This window comes from Papaver somniferum, chromosome 11 (genome assembly GCF_003573695.1).
Source record: "Papaver somniferum cultivar HN1 chromosome 11, ASM357369v1, whole genome shotgun sequence".
Classification (NCBI taxonomy): domain Eukaryota; kingdom Viridiplantae; phylum Streptophyta; class Magnoliopsida; order Ranunculales; family Papaveraceae; genus Papaver; species Papaver somniferum.
Window position 1 is genome coordinate 126427027 of NC_039368.1, and position 17743 is coordinate 126444769.

A 17743-nucleotide genomic window follows, 5' to 3' on the forward strand; every position below is an offset into this window, starting at 1 on the left:
GGGTAACAACACTTACCCACGCATTTGTGATTGCAACATCCTCTTCGACGGTATACCTAGTTATTGTTCGGGTTGTGTAGTTGCCGGATAAAATGGACGAGAAGCAATAATATTCGGGGAGAAGATGTAACCAGATGGATTATAATATCTTATGTTTTGCACTATTATTTAGCACGGAGAAGAAGTTATTTTATAGAGGACCTTCTGTAACCGTCCTTTCATGTAGCAATGATGTGTAGGGCTTATCTTGTATTGCAATTGGGGTGACAAACCCGATAAAAACCACCCAGATGTCAGACACTTTAAATCTTTTCCTTTATTTTATCCTACACAGTTAACCTTGTCTGAAAAAGTAATTCAGGATAAAATAATTGGAAGATTTTAAATGATGACTGTGTTGTTTATCCCCAAACATATTTTTTGGATACAATGTATAGTAAGAATTAAATCGCTTTGAAACATAATATGATTTACTTCATTAATTTGAAATTAGTACACGTACGACGAAACGATATAAAAGGTCAACGTTAATAAACGGACAACAAGCCTTTAAACCGGTAGGTGTCCCCAGCGGCCGAGTGGTCTCTCGGGAGGGTTTACAAGAGGTATACCCACAAAATCAATAAGAACGGTGATGTTACATTACCCCATGCGCCGTGCTATTATCAATGGGTTGAAGTCATCCACGACGTCCTTCAACAAAAGGTAGTATTCATAAAACTCAAATTTAATGTCATTTTCTTTTTGGAACCGCACTTTCATCGTTCATTCCTACATACATGAAAGGCCTCTTTGAATCTGCACGAAAATCTATCCTGGCTCTTGTTTTCTGTAAAAGTAAATAAAATATAAATAAAATTATTCGGTTAGTATTTATAATAAGAGTGCTAAAACTCGGTGTTTATGGAAGGATATGTTTACTAACCCGAGCCTCGTATGATAGGGTAGGATGGCTTATGTTTACATGAAGCAGACATGCAACAAAAGCATCAACATCCGTCGTTATCAGACCAAATCTTTTTTTTAGCGAGGATTTAGTTCTGTCGTTCTCGTTTACGGTAAGATCTTCAAAGTTTTGAAAAACACGGCTCCAGAACAGTTTTTGATCATCTTCAACACCCCGAGGTGGACCTTGATTTGTTACCGCAATCCATGCTCCAACAACTCCTAAATCCTCTTCGCCACTGAAGCGCATTGCATAGGTAATTGAAATTATGTAATAGTTTCTCTGACACGTTAGATTAGTGGGTTGGTTTATTCGCAAGAACTTAATATGTTGAAACAATTTGTTTTCACTTGCGATTATAACTCATTGCAGATGATTGTGTTTCAAACAATATTGTTTTTTTTTTAAAGATGTAAGATACTTTGTGGGAGTGATATTGAAAGGAAACCTTACCGACGTTTTTATAGTGTTAGTCAGATGCAAAAGGGACGCGTATGAACAGCAAAGGACGTTTAAAAACGGGTCATTTGTAAATAGTGAAAATACTCTTTCCAAAAAGTTTTGGTCGTTCACTGTTTAACACGTGTGTTGATTACTAACTATACATAGGCTCTATCATCACAATTGGATACGGTGAATGATAAAGGGATGTTTGTAGTGAAACCGTAGACATGTGATCGTCTAACCAACATTTATAATAAAAACACCAATGTAATCCAAAATTAATTTTACTAGGTGAAAATTGAAAGTGAAATTTCATTCTACTAATATAAATCTTAAAATGCCATAGAAAATAATTAAAATTAAAAATACACAACAAGTCTTAAGAAACAAGTGCAGAAAAAGTCATACGAAAGGAAAGAAGTGCGGAAAAAGTCTTAAGAAAGAAAAATAACTGCATCCTACTCTCCGTTCTCATAAAAGTTATCATCATTAGCTGGGTATTCATCTGCGTTGTCAACCACATCGGTAGTAACTAGACCAATTGTGGTGGTCCGACACCTCGAGATAGTTGGGATAACTTCTCATACCTAGACCAATCGACATGATCCATTATTTAAAAAAGCAAAGAGTGAAGAGAAGCACAATCAACACGTGAATAACAAACAATCAAATTCACATCACATTGAGGTATGCACAATGCTCATATGAAAACCTCAATCAAAATGATATTAACAACATCAATTCCACCACTCTAATCATCTAAACATCAACTCAAAACAATACATGAGTTCATCCTAAAACTAGTTGCAAAATGCTCTAATGAAAACCTCCATCAAAATCATATTGACCACATCAATGTCACCCATATATTCATCTCAACATCAACTCAAAACAACAAATGAGTTTATCCTCAAACTCATTGCAAAATGCTCAATATAAATTTTTTGACATGCTTTTCAAATTACAAATGACAAATACATTCCACCATCCATATAATAACAGTTTAATCATTCATCAACAATCATGAATTAATGAATCAAGCAATCAATTTTTGTTTCACCTAAAAGAATCCAAATTGCCAAAATCCTAAGTTAACATTCCATTTTTTCAAATCAATTCAAAAATTTCACTACTGCTCAATAACAACATAATCAAGTTTTTACATAGGAGAGGATCAAATTCAATCCTTTATAACTAAATTCAAAAACCCGAAATCAACAAAATCAATGAAAATTAAAATTTCATACCTTGTGTTGATTTGTTGATGAAATCTCCAAAAAATACCACCAATAGATTCCCCACCGCTTCTAGAACAAACCCTTGAAAGATTTTAGGCTAGAAAACACGAAATCATCTTCGATCAACTCATGGGAAGTGAGGTTCTACGGATTTAGGTTGAGGAGGAAGAGAGAAAATAACAAAAGAGAAGAAGAGTGCGGCGTTTGTAACATTTAGGGTTCTCCTGGCCACGCAGTTTGAAACCGCGGATTGACCGGTCAACAAGGTCAATACGCTGTTAGAAACTGCGCATTTGAGTTTACCAATGAAACGCGGTTAGAAAATGCGTGTTGTGCAGGTTCAAAACGCGGTTCCACTAGGAATCTCGGATACCCGTTAAACCCGGTCGATGTATTTTGGTGACGTGGATCCAAGAAAAACCTTGAATCCTGGATTACCATTAGAGCCAGCCTAATAGAGAACTTCTGGAGACAGGTAAAAATTATGTGTTCAAACTTAAAAATTCTTCTCAAATCACACTAGTGCACCAGCAGATTTTGATCATTCAATCAATATGACAGTTTTGTTGTGTGAGGTGGGGTGGGATCATAATCATACATTCATCAATATGCAGCCTATCTACCAAACAGTCGTAATTGCCTAATGTCAAGAAAGTACAACAATAGCAGAAGAATCCCTTTACCAATTTTCATGAAAAGAAGATGAGATTACCTGGGTTCCTGAGAGAGCAGAGCGATGAGACAAAGATGAAGAACATTAACCATACCAGAGTGAATACCAGATGAAGAAGAAAGGATTTGAATTTCAGTTGAGGAGCATATACAGAAATTTCTTCTCGTCAGATCTCTCATTTTGTTACATTTTTCAGATGACCAACAAAAGTGTGAACCAGACTTGATTGAACTACCACAACCATATCATAAAACAACTTAACAAGTGCACATCCAACAACAGTCACTAGGTATAGAAGAAGAAATTCTACAGGAAGGACGCAGTAGAAATTTCTTCATCAAAACTAAACAACAGTAAATGAAAAAACAAACAGAAACAGCATCACTAGTTGCCACTGACTGCAAGGAAATTCTTAAGCCGTTATTGTCAATCCTGGTTTCCTTTTCCCCAATCTCTATTGTACCGCTGATGGTGGTGCAAGGTCGGTTAACGGGGTGAAATCTCTGTGAATATAGATTTCTTCCAATCTGTAGTACCTTCTGCAAAGCGGATGCGGCCAAGTTTCTTTTGTACTTCCAAAGGACGGATTAATTCATTGATGGCCTTGTCTTTCACCTGATTTGGGTGCCTTGGGTTGACCCAATTGTTAGCTCGAAGATCCAGAATATCATAAATCATGAACTTAAGCCGTGTTGCCAGTTGAGGATGTATTGTTAGCAGGTCTTTCAGACGATCGAAGTAAACATCATTTGTAACACGTGACTTGCTGGAGGACTCATCCAACTGCCTACCAACTGTGCTCAGTAATAAACATATTGCCTCCACATTCACCTCAACATCATCTTGTTCCACCAAATGCTTAAGAATGAGACTAACAATCGTCAGAACAGCTCTTCTCTGCTTTGAAAGCTCACAAATGAATCTTATATTTCCAAGATTTTGTCTTCTCTCTTTGTATCCATACTCCAAATCTTGATTAGGCGCAACAGTCATAGTCTGCTGCCTTGTCTCTCCTGCCTTCATATTTGCTGATTCATAAGTTGCCTGGCAAATATCCAAGAGGATACGCATGAAAGTGATTTGTTTTCCTTGCGGCTCATCTGGAGGAAATGATGGGAAATAAACAGAAAGTTCCGAGCACAGAAAAGCGTACAGCGGGCAAAATGTTGGCTCCATCACAGCCTTGCTGAATATCAGAGACGTAACACCTTGTAAGATAGATGGGGTTGTGATCCCTGAATCAATGAGCTGGGTTCTCAGAATATAGTATTTCTCCACTGTCAGTTTGTTCATTATAGTTCTAACTTTCCTCAACACAAGTTCTTCGTATGGCAGGTTTCCCTTCCTCACAGTGGACATCCATGGAACCTTAGCCTTCATGAGACCAGGGGGAGGAGGAGGAACAGGTCCGAGAGGTACCTATGACAAAAGAGATGATGAGTTGCCACTCTAGAAGAGAAAATGAGGGATCTATTCACTGTATAAACTTAATTAAAACTCGAAAAACTGTATAAACTTAATATTATCGATTCTTTCAATTGTTCCTTGAATATAAACATCTATATTCAAAACACCAAAAAATAAAACACCAAAACCAGATTTGCATCCAAAATCTTAACAAAATTTCCCTTTCCAAGTTACTTAACATGATTTTTCAGATACATCTGACTAATTAACTCGGTTTGGCAGCCGCTTAAGAACCCCGAGTGGCTTAATCTATTCAAGGTGGCAACCTGCAGTAGAACCACACTACAAACACCTAACGTGCAGACTACTCGATAAATAAACAAATATAGTCATAATTACCACAAAATTAGAACCTTTATTCATTCGAGGTTTCCCCTATACCACTATCAAAACTCTGAACTCTAAGAAACAAATATAGAAATCAAAACAATCAGAAGAAGTAATGAAAAGAAAACTGAGCTAAAACACATACCTTCCAAGCAGCAGTACTGTTGTCTGCCATTACCAGATAAAATTTCAAGCTTCAGAGGGTTTAAGAGGTTGATTTGAAGGAAGATGAAGAGAGAGTAAGGGGTGTCTAGTGGGAATTGAAAAAAAAATCAGATATCCTTATGCTTCCACAGTTTCACTCTCACTTAAACCGACAAGAAATGGATTCTCAATCTCAAGAATAAAGACAAAGGAATAGTTTATTTCCACCCAAAACATACTTCCAACCTCATCTTTAGCAGGACTGTGTGTCTATCAGTGTCAAACCCATGATTGAATATAAGAGGGGGTAAAACGAATCGAAAATTTCTGGAAATTTTGTATAAATATTAATCATTTCACCTGCATCAGATTACATAATGCACATTCAAAAGGAGGCTAATCATCTCAACTGCAGTTGAACTGAATATGCATTAGGTTCAATCCAACTGCAGTCCTTCCACCACCACTAAGTAACAAAAGAACATAGTAAGCAAAGATTCGGACACACATAGGTAGCTATAGAACTAATCACCTGTTGCCACTGATGACAAAAGGAACTTCAAGTCACCATCATTGAATCCAGCAACATTTATTTTCAGAAATGGTGAAATCTTGGTCAACTCATGGAGCTGAATCGTCCCGCACCAGGATTCTCGTATTCGTGGTAGTAGTTGCACCTAGACGGAGGCGGGCAAGAACTTCAGCCGTTGAACAACGGATTAACTCACTAATGGTCTTATCTTTCACCTTATGTCTTGGATGCACCCAATTGTTTGCCCGGAGATCCAGAACATCACGGAGCATGTACTTCAGCCGACTTTCGAATTGGGTGTGCGTATTAAGCATCTCTTCCAGACATCCAAAGTAAGTATCATTCACTACATGAGACTCGTTAGAGAACTCATCCAACTGCTTACCAACTGTATTTAGTAATAAACATACTGCCTCAATATTTACCCCACAACCATCACTTCGTTCCACCAAATGCTTAAGCATGAAATGCACAATCCTCAGGAACACTCTTTTCTGTTTCGAAAGCTCACAAATGAATTGTATATTTCCAAGATTTCGTCTTCTCTCTTTATATCTACACTCAAAATCTTGATTAGATGCACCAGCCATATCATGCTGCCTGATCTCTGCTGCCATCATATTTTCACCTTCAAAAGCTTCCTGGCAATATTTCATGAGGATACGCATGAACCTGACTTCTTTTCCTCCAGACTCATCCGGAGGAAATGATGGGAGGTACTGACACAACTCGGAACACAGAAAAGCATACAATGGACAAAACGTCGGCTCACTCACGGCCCTGTCAAATATCAAAGACGCAACCTGCCGTAAGAGGCACGGGGTTGTGATCCCTGAACGAATAAGCTGGCCTCTTAGAAGTTTGTATTTCTCCACCGTCAGCTTGTTCAATATACCTCTAACTTTTCTCAAGACACATTCTTCATATGACAGACATTCCTTTCCCATTGTGAGCATCCACGGATGCTCAGCCTTGCTAAGACAAGGAGGCGTAGGAACATGTACAACTTCTTCCTATAAGAAAAGAGATGAGTAGCTCACTTAGCAATGCAATTTTGTGGTAAACAATATAAACATCTGACTGATACTGCGGAACTGCATCCAGAAAACTTAAAAAAGACATTCTTTAGTCTACACAACATGCAGGGTTCTTCAAACTCAACACTTTCACTATGTAGGTAGCAGGAGCTTAAGTAATCCTCGGTGTCTTTAAGGTATGCAAGTTGGTGACTGGTAAGCTCAGAACCAAGGAGCAATCCTTTCAGATTGAGAACAAATTATGACTTGAAAGCTCCACCCCACCCCCACCAACACCATCTACCATCCACTAGCAAATCCCACTCTGCATAGTGTTCAATTAGGATCACTGAAGTTTGAGCTAATGTATAGAATTTCTAACTTGAAAGTTTCCACCCACCACTGACCACCACAGACCACAGGTGGTGGTGGACTACAGTCAAGGTTACTAGACAATGAAACCCTCTAGGGGGGATGAAGCAACCTCTAAAAGTACTCTACAGTCTACTCAATTCCAAAATCAGATCACACATTATTACAATAAACACATTGTCAAACAACAAAGAAAAGTAAATCAAAAAATTTCAACAGTATGGCAAGTCCCACCAAAGAAATCTCAGAGTCTAATAGAACAAAATTAAAATTCTATGTTTGAAGACAAAGACAACATAAACTTGAGCTTTACAGAAATTAAAACAATTAGAAAAAAAACTGAAGAATTAAGAAGAAGAAGAAGAAAAAGAAGACTTACATTTGAGATAGAATTGGTGTCTGCCATTACTGGAGAAGATCCAGAGCTTCAGAGGGTTGATTCAAGTGGTGGTGGATTTGAAGGAAGATGAACAGAAGATTGATTGAAAATGCTTTGATTGGATTTTTCTCCTCCCTCTCTCCTCTTTTTCTACTCTCAGTCAAAGTAAACTGATAAGAAAATATTAAAAAAATATCACAAGGGAAATTACTTATTCCACCCAAACTTTCTTTCAATGAGTCCAAGTCCAACCCCATCATACATGACTGCACCTGTAGTATTGCCAGGATGTAATTGACACCATCAGGACAATGCCTGATTTTTCTGATATAGTAATATTGGACTTGGATATCTGAAATTAGTGACATGCACAAAGTTTCAATACAGTTGTTCAAACTAGCATTGAAGGCAGAAGAATGTGAGCCTATGCAGCAAGTAAGCAGAGAGGAGCTGGAAGCATATGTACAACGAAACAATTTTACTGAATTTCAAGACTCTGAGAATGAATTACTCAAAAACTGCAACTGAAGAATTTGAGCAGTTACAAGTTTCACACAAGAAACTCATCCAACTGCTTACAGACTGTAGTTTAAGCAATAAAATTGCCAAACCAGTATTTCTCTGCTTTGAAAACTCACAAATAAACCTGTAAATTTCCAAGATTCTTCCTTCTCTCTTTATATTCATACTCCGAAGAGGCTGGTCACAATCTGCTGCCTTCAAATTTTCCTCAAGCGCCATACATTACAAAGGAATAATGATAGGAGCTGTCTAGACAATTCAGAACATAGAAACGAACAAAGGACAAAATGTTGGTGTTATATTTTTCCACTGTCAGCTTGTTTTATACAAATCTAAATCTTCTCAACAGGCATTTTTCATATATTGGATTTCCCTTCCTCGCGCTTTCTTGCAGCAGACATCCATGGAATCTCAGCCCCAATGATACAAGGAGGGGATCGGGTGCTCTTACCTATAAACAAGAAAAAAAAAAATGAGTCGCCATCCGAGAAGAGATAACACAGTGCTAAACATACACATAGCCAACTTCTGGATTTCCCTTCCAATTGCACCAACCTGTTCTAAGTTCTAGAAAGAATGACCTGCACCAACCTGTTCTAAGTTCTAGCCATCACTAGCCACATTGACCCAAAATAAAATTGCAATGTATCTTGTTAACCAATCCTTCCCATGGAGATGGAAAGGTATCATTATTTGTAGACATACCAATCAGGTTGGTTGTGGTTAATGACATAATGAGGAAATGTAAGTCATGATTGTTGGAACCCTAAGAAATGTGTCTTCTAGAGTTCTAGTTGTGTTTAGTGGAAGTAGGGAGTAGATAGAACCTCTTCTTCACGAATACTCTCCAAATGAAAATACAAGAGCAGGATACTATAAACCATCAATGGTGCAGTTTGGGATCTAACTGAAGAAATCATTGTTCTAAATGCTGGCAGTAGTCTGCAACGGCAAAGTACCTTGTTAATTGATGTTAGTCATCACAGAGAATTATGCCTAATTGAGTATTGTTCTTGTAATATTTTATTAATGAATGAAGACTCAACATTCAAACCACTACGCGTTGTTGCAGTATCAAAACACTAGATATAGATATAAACAACACTGAATTGGACCCCTAAATTGTCTATCAAATAATGTCAAGAAGAAACATGACAATATATTCCCTCATACTACTGAAAAGTGCCTGCATTTACTTATTCGAGTCCCATATATGAAAATCAGTATACATCAATTATGCTCTCCCATTCATATAAGGTCAAGTCACTAACAAAATGCAAAGTAAACAAAGCAGTATATATAGCTTAAAATGAGAAAGTGAAAAAAAAAATCCCATAAAGTTGGATGGATGATATAAAGAAAAAATAACAGCAGTCTCCACATATTACTACTAAGTAAGACGGCATTTATGTTCACACGAAATGTTACTTGTTCTCCAAATTCAAAATCAAACTCGACAAAAATTACCAGTTTATATGAATATGTATTCCGGGTCCGCATCTGCCTCCTTGATATCAGCCGACTCCATTACTTTTATATCTTCTTCCCCTAATTCTCTCAATGAAATTAAGGTGTTTTTGTGAGGGGATACTTGATGAATGTAACTACGACAGTTCACAAGGCTTTCCGAGGTTGAAGTTTTTGTGTCGTAAACGTCGATATAATGTTCATAATCGTAATTTAAAACACCACCTCTCTTCGTAACGGCTAAAAAGCGTGTTGACTCAATAATGTCAATCCTAAACTCTTTATTCCAACCCAATGACTGATGTTCCTCTCCCTCTTCCTTGTCATGACTATGATTCTTCTTTTTGAGTAGCCATATGTCATAAAATTCGTCTTCTTTGTAGGCAAAGAACAAAAACCCATTCAAAACACCTAAACTACAACTCAACATATAATTGTCTGGTGGCAAAGGAGGCAGTGAAAGATGTTCAGTAGACTTTTCCTCAGCCAAGTCGAAGGTACGAATCATTTCTAATTCATCGTCCAGCCAATAAAGAGCTTCATTGGCAAAGAAAACATATTGTCTCAAATCTAGGCTGGATCCACAACTGAACTTCCCAAGGTTTCTCCATCCATTGCCACTGCCTAGAGTGTAAATATGGACTTCTAAATAGGTCTTGGACTTATAAAATCCTACAAGTTTGTATTCATTGGTTGAAGCAACATAACCAAAACAGATCTCCTGGTAATTATGATATTCTCTTGTGATAGGGTTACATATACAAACAGATTGGGGGTTGTAAGGGGATTGAAGACAAATCAACCCATTGATGGAACCAGCAAACCTAAAACTAAAATTATCAAACGGAGATCTCAAATTAACCCTTGTAATTCTCTGAATGGGTGTTGTTGACTCATCACGATTCTCATTATATTCAAAATAGTGTAACCTATAATGCGTCCAATTAGAACTAGAACTGTATGCAAGAAAAAGCCAACTTACCAGCAGATTCAGCAGCGGAATGATTGAGATGATGATGAACGTGCATCATGGAAAATGATGAATGACCAACAACAAATCTCCAATTAGTGCATACTAATTTGGAATTGAGAACTGATTCCACTGGCAAGCGGGTTAAGATCTCCAATATAATCTCCAGCGCTAGAAACTTGAAGTAATCTTTTTTCCTTTCTGCTTCTTCTTCTCTTTTAGCATGACTTCTCAAAAACATCACCATGATTTAACCCTACAAACAAGAAATTAAGTTCTGGAAATTGAATTGGATACTTCAAGTCTAAGAGCAGTCTGAGAAAATCTAAAATTGATTGAGAGAGAAGCAGCGTAAGAAGATTGGGGTTTCTTTGGATATGAGAATGGGATTGTTATCTTCACACCCACATTTTACATGTTGGCACCATTAACTGTTTCCCACTGACATTCACCAAGGCCGAAATCTTGCAGCTTGGCCCAAGTTGAGCCGTTTTTCAGTGTGGTGCATATTTGGCCTTCAAATGATGCACCTTTAGTATATATGTGTTTTTATTATTTTTTCTTCATTTTGGAATTGGATTAAATCATGATTATGATATGATTTGATTTGAAAATAAAATCCTTCCTTAAATCCTAGTAAACAATTAGATTAGAAGTAATTATACATAAGCAGACTGCATTGTCGAGTTTTTTTTTCCAGCCCACCCCCTAAGCAAACATAGCAGGATGGACTAGCCTCACTGTTAATCCAACCGCCACCCAACCAACAAAACTCAATCTCACCTCTATCCGTAGAGGAAATAGGTAAGAAAGGGGGTTCCAACCTTCCATAGTAGGAATTGATCTCGTACCTCCCGCCCATACTATGGATGAAAGGGGGTAGTACATACCCTGGGGGAAAAAATGGAAATTTTTGAGGGGTATCCAATTTTGTTGGAAACTGCTCACCCATTTTCCAGTCCCAGGATGAGAGAAACTACTCAAAATGCAAGAGAGTAAAATTGGGAAATTGGTTGTTATTTCTACCCCAATATCCTTCTTAACTTCTCATATTTTCACGGGTGTAGGAAATTGGAAACTTTCTCTTTGTGTTTTGGCATGTTTGGATACTCGAAGCAGAACCTTGTGAGGAATCGAGTAACTCTTTTATGGATATGTATATTTCCGATGCGGAACCCATCCACAAAAATTAATAGCGAAAAGGTTTTGCTTCACAAAAAGTTAAACTTTTCGTTTCTAGAAATGGTGTCGCTAAATTAACTTTTAGCTTTTCGACTTAATTAAATAGGAATGTAACTTCTGAAGGAATATATATACACCCTAATACTACACCGCAGATAAAGTACATATACTCAATTTGTCATTTTCCTTAAGTCTCATCGTACAAAGGAATAAAAGATGCATTTTGATGATTAGGCAGCATCGCACGAGTCTTTTTTCTTTTATGAATCCAAAAACAATTCTTTATGCACAATAAAGTGCACATTTCTGCCAACTTCTGATAAATCACATTGTACAATTGATAGCCTCACTACCAAATAAGAACAGATTTACCAACAATGATTGATTAACGCGCAACCTGTGATATTACAATTATAAAGATAAACAATAAATATAATGCGGAAAAGAAATAACATGTATACCAGAAATTTTGTTAACGAGGAAACCGCAAATGTAGAAAAACCTCGGGACCTTTTCCAGAATAAACACCAATTGATTATAAGTTGTACACCAATTTCCTACTACCTATTCATATTAGATGTAATTCCTGCTTCAGCTGTATTCAAGCACTTGTAGAACTCCTAGCAGAACACTGATTATCTTTAGGAATTCTTCTCGTAAATTTTCTAGCATAACACAAATTCTCTTTAGAAGTTATTCTCGAAAATCTTTTGGCAGAACCAAGTTCTCTTCAAAAATCTTCTAGAAGAATGTTAGTTCTCTTTAGAAGATGCAAAAACACGGTTGACACTTTCTGATCTTTTGCTTTCACAAACAGCAGTTTGATTTCCCTTTAGATGTGGATAAAGGTTTTGGAAATCTTGTGTTTGTTTCGAAAAACTACAGAAAAGTAGAAATACCAAAACAAACTTGTAGATTAGGGTTTCAACTTACAATCAGTATGTGTACACACAAGGAGTCCGTGAACCTGATTTTCTTAAGTGAACTTGGGCGATTCCAAAGATCAATTTCCAGGTTAAGAAAGTATTTTTACGAGATACCTTAATGGAAGTTTTCTTTCTAGTTCCGATTTCGACTAACAAGTGTTGGTATACGATCGAGAACTGAAATCTATCAAAACCTAGGGTTTATGATCAACAACTTTTGAATGGTGTTATATCAGAAGAGAAGACCTTATAATAGACAAGAGGTGAAAAACCTGGATTACAAGTTGTGCAACAATCACGAATATTATTATCAACACGGATTTTCAATCCCCAAGGCAAAGACTTTTATCGCACTCTTGTTTACGAAGAACAGTAAATATGGAAAACAACCTTATTTTGGGAGTCTTTCCTAAGTTACAACTCTTGCCTAAATAATCATATATTGTATTTATGTGAATAAATTATAATTTAACTTAGGAAGGAATTCTAAACTATCACAAACACTTTAATATGGAAATCAAATATGTTTGGAGTAATAGACATCTTGCCTAGATAAGGAAACATCAAAAACTTGACAAAAAAGCATCTAGTCACGTATTTGCGCTCAAGTATGTGAACTGTTACAAACAGTTCGTCGATTGTTTCCTATTAACGAACTGCAACAGTAACAACAACACTTGTAACTGTTGCTTCAATAAATCACTCACCACTTCATCGTATAACTCGGAATTGAGTGATTCTTGGCTCGTTGAATTCGTAAACCTCATTCACTATAACATGAGAACCTTTCCAGGGATAAAGGTTATTGTCACAAAAGTCGTGGCTCAAATAACCTCGAGTATATGTACATAAATGTACTTTTACCGTTATAGGAATTGTTCCATAGAGTGAGCATTTGTTTCGATAGACTAGAAAGGTAGAATTAAACAAGAATCCAAATGAAATCAATCACCGCATACCTTTGTTGATGAAGTACTTGTTGATATTTTCTTGTAGTCTTCGGTCTTTATCCTTCAAGGATAGCTTCGATTCTACTTTCTAGACCTAATCTAGTCTGAAACTAACTTCAGTATACTAAATCAAGAATGTGTTTTGGAAACTAAATTTGACAACTAACTTGGCATACCAACGCTCGTGGGTTCAACCGAGAAATGCTCTAACTGAAGAGAAAGGAAAATTGAAGATAGGTCAAATGCTTTGAACATTGTTCATTTTCACCAACAATTTTTAACAACCTAATTTAGACGACTTACACAGATTTTAAGACATAAATTAGAATGCGTTTTTAGGCATGAGTATCCATTTATTATTACTTCAAAGAGAAACTAAACTGATAAGGAAGAAATAAAAATATATGCTGATTGATATTAGCTAGTTAAAAAAACACTAACTACTAGTTTTAAACTTACTAAGTAATGCAACTTCAAAAATATATTCATTCTTTAGTTCATCGAGAACTTTTTAGGCAATTGCATATTCTAATCCTAAGACTAATGAACATTTAATTAATGAAGAGATTGTTGAAATATCTTAGATAAAGGGTTATTAGTCGTAAAAAAGGGTGTCCGTTTTTTATTTCACTGAAAGCACTTGTTTTCATTAGGGTACAAAAGAGACCAATCAATTGTGTCAGACATCTTTTAGATGTACATAGTTGTGTGTAGACTTAGTTTGGACCATGGAATTGTGTCTAGTATGGTCTATATCACATAGTTGTGAATGGTTAATTATCGGTTTCAGCCTTTATTCCCGTTGCCAAAAAAACTCCGCTAATATATATTTGATCATCTTTTATTCAGATATTATAGTTATAAATTTATGATTTTCCTCCATAGGTTGGAATAGAAAATTTGATGTTGTTTCTTTAAACCTTTCTCTCCTTTGAAGTCCTTTTTTTTTAAGTTCAGAGTCTGCTGATTGTTTGCCGCACTTCAATGTTTGATAATTATTTATTGTACTTCACATAATGTAGTATTACTGCTGTGATATATGTTACTTCAACGTTTGTTGTGTTTTTTCCTTGTTAGACTGACACATGCAGTTACAAGAAATGGCGATTGTTTGTTTTATTTAAATGTTTCTTGATTGTTTGTTTTATTTCAATTTTGAATCTTATGATTATGGATTCTGAAGGTTCAATGTTTTTTGATTGTTTTCAAATGGATGCATAGAATTCAAGTCAAGTTACACCTGGTACAATTCCGCAAAATCAATTATTGGATCATCCTCTAATCACCTTCATCTCAGACACCAGGAGTTGAAGCTACACCTAAGACTGAGTTTGTGAGTACTTTATCTTCATATTCTTGTCGAAAAAATCAGATCATTTGTTGGTTCAGCTTCGTAAAATTTGCATCATTCATCTTTATTCTCTTTTTTCTAAATGATTCCCTTTTTTGGTCGTTTTCTTTTTACTTTTTTCTTATTCATTAAGTCCATGTGAAATGCAGGATAGAATAATAACTAATAAAACCAAATTAAAAGAAATTTTTTCCAAGGATTTTGAAAATACTTACTTTTTGGATTGGCCCAATGAGCGGTAACTTATATTTGTTTATTTATTATAACTTATTTTTCTTAATATATATGTGCATGCAACTACTTTATTTATCATATAAATATATCAATTTTTCATTTTTAACTCAAAGTTCAAAAAATGATAAAATATATACCGGAATATGAATAATATAGGTAATAGCAAAGTGAGCAATGTTATATATATATATATATATGATTCATTTTAGCATAATTTTTATGTGATTTCTTTTACGGAATTCATTAACACTTTCATCTGTATTAAAACTTCTTGTTTCACAGTAGATAACTTGGTTATGGTGACAATTGCTTCTGACACAATTTTCTTGGATGACTTCACTTTAGGCTTCACCTTTTGGTTGATCAAATACACATTCTCATCTTCCCTTTTGAGAATGACATATTTAAATACGACTTCTGACCATAAACTCTTCTCATTGGTTGAAAACTCTAAAACAAGTACAATTAAATATATTAGAATTAGAAATTTACATAACTACAATAATTATAAACATAAATCAACCAAAAGAACTTCAACCTATATGCTCCTGGAGATTATCTTTAAATGTTTCAATTAATCCCCAAAATGTCTACCTTTACCATGATCTCTAAGATAAGTGACGAATCTAATCAAATGTGCATTATAGGGAACTTTAATTCCCCAAAATGTCTACCCAGAGAAAACTCTTCGAGAAATTCAAATATTCAAGTTAAGGAAATAAGTTCTAGATCGTGAATTTCGATCTAGAACAGAAAACTCGTCAATCAAGTTAAGGAAATCATCATCTTCTTCTCATCTTACTAAGCAATTTACCTTCTTCTTATTTTATTTAGGCAGGAAGATCAATTTATCTTCATTTTCTTATTCTTATTATTATTATTATTATTATTATTATTATTATCTTATTACTCAGGTAAGAAAATCACTCACAATTTGATTTAAATCTTACTTTTCAGATGACCGATGGAAAACCACCTGAAAGACCACCTGCTGGACGGCTACCACTTCCTCCTGAAGATCCCAACCAGAGGCGAACAATAATTTTCTTTTATATTTTTTTGTTTTTACGACAATTTCCTAGCAGAAATTGATTACAAACATTCACTGCATCTTTACATTGCAAACATTCACAAATCCATGAACATCCACATGTTAACTACGAAACTGTAATTTTCTTTTATATTTCTTTGTTTTTAGGACAATTTCCAGGCAGAAGTTGATTACAAACATTCAATGCATCTTTACATTGGAAACATTCACAAATCCATGAACATCAGCATTCTTCTCTGTTGCCTCCAAACCTTCTCTTTCTGTATACATCACCACCAATACCATTTTATGTAGCACTGCCTCAGCATCATAACCTCATCCTCCACTGCCTATTTTCACCAGAAACTGTAGTTGCAAGTACTCTGCACTTCAATATCTCACCTGCATTCATTCCATGTCTCCAATATCTCACCGTCAATTCTAGATTCACAACAATCTAGAACAACCACATCTCTCCAATGCATCACCAATTCAACCAGTTCTCTAGAATAATCATCAACAACAGCTTATATCCCATTACCCGACAACACCACTAGTCCATTCTTTTGGTATCAAACACCACACAAACTCGACTATGACTCACCTCCATCTCAATCTCAAGTTGGATCATCCTCTAATCACCTTCATTTGGTTATTGATTAAAACTTATTTTGCTTAATACGCAACGTATATGTGCATGCAACTACTTTATTTATCATATAAATATATCAAATTTTCAGTTTTAACTCAAAGTTCAAACAGAAATTGATAAAATATATATCGAAATAAGAATAATATAGGTAATAGCAAAGTGAGCAATGATTATTTTTTTTTCGTATATATATATATATATATATGATTCACTTTAGAAGAATTTTTATGTGAGTGCTTTTACAGAATTCTTTAACGCTTTCATTTGTAGCAAAACTTCTTGTTTCTCAGTAGATAACTTGGTTAGGGTGGAAATTGCTTTTGACATGATTTTCTTGGATGACTTCTGTTTAGGCTTCACCTTTTGGTTGATCGAATACACATTCTCATCTTCCATTTTAAAAATGGCATATTTAAATACGGCTTCTGACCATAAACTCTTCTCCTTGGTTGAAAACTCTGAAACAAGTACAATTAAATATATTAGAATTAGCAATTTATATAACCACAATAATTATAAACATAAATCAACTAAAAGAACTTGAACCTATATGCTCCTTGAGGTTATCTTTAAATGTTTCAATTACTCCCAAAAATGTCTACCCTTACCATGATCTCTAAGATAACTGACAAATCTAATAAAAAAGTATCAATTCCTCCATTTCTTTTCTTTGTAATGCCTTCTTACGACTAACAAAATAATGCTCATCAAAATTAGCATTTTCATATAACAGTTATAAAGTCCGTCAATATTTGCAAGATTAACATGTGTTTCAAAAGAAAAATTCGAGTTTTTCAATTATCGGGAAGAAAATTTCAAAAAATCAATGGCATTTATTTATTTATTTATTTTAAAATGATCTTAAGAAAAGAAGAATCATAAGACATGAGTATTTGGAACATGCATAGGAATAAACAAAAT

General features: G+C 35.3%; 2 protein-coding genes across 2 annotated transcripts; both read right to left on the minus strand.

Moving 5' to 3' along the window:
- Nucleotides 1-3404: 3404 nt before the first annotated feature.
- On the minus strand, nt 3405-5441 carry LOC113321792 (eukaryotic translation initiation factor-like). Its single transcript, XM_026569706.1, has 2 exons — nt 5241-5441; nt 3405-4720 (listed from the first exon to the last, which is right to left on the minus strand). Exons 1-2 carry the CDS (start codon nt 5268-5270, stop codon nt 3788-3790), a joined length of 963 nt encoding a protein of 320 aa, XP_026425491.1. The 5' UTR covers nt 5271-5441; the 3' UTR covers nt 3405-3787.
- Nucleotides 5442-5580: 139 nt separating this feature from the next.
- Nucleotides 5581-10856, minus strand: LOC113321793 (eukaryotic translation initiation factor-like). Its single transcript, XM_026569707.1, has 3 exons — nt 10510-10856; nt 7539-8511; nt 5581-6784 (listed from the first exon to the last, which is right to left on the minus strand). Exons 2-3 carry the CDS (start codon nt 7563-7565, stop codon nt 5861-5863), a joined length of 951 nt encoding a protein of 316 aa, XP_026425492.1. The 5' UTR covers nt 7566-8511; nt 10510-10856; the 3' UTR covers nt 5581-5860.
- Nucleotides 10857-17743: the final 6887 nt, after the last annotated feature.

What these genes read in the sequence shown, in the direction of transcription:
- LOC113321792 (XM_026569706.1), bottom strand. Translation starts at nt 5,270, where the DNA reads ATGGCAGACAACAGTACTGCTGCTTGGAAG. An exon ending in ACAGTACTGCTGCTTGGAAG is followed by an intron (nt 4,721 to 5,240) that starts GTATGTGTTTTA and finishes CTTTTGTCATAG; the next exon opens with GTACCTCTCGGACCTGTTCC.
- LOC113321793 (XM_026569707.1), bottom strand. Translation starts at nt 7,565, where the DNA reads ATGGCAGACACCAATTCTATCTCAAAT. An exon ending in ACACCAATTCTATCTCAAAT is followed by an intron (nt 6,785 to 7,538) that starts GTAAGTCTTCTT and finishes CTTTTCTTATAG; the next exon opens with GAAGAAGTTGTACATGTTCC.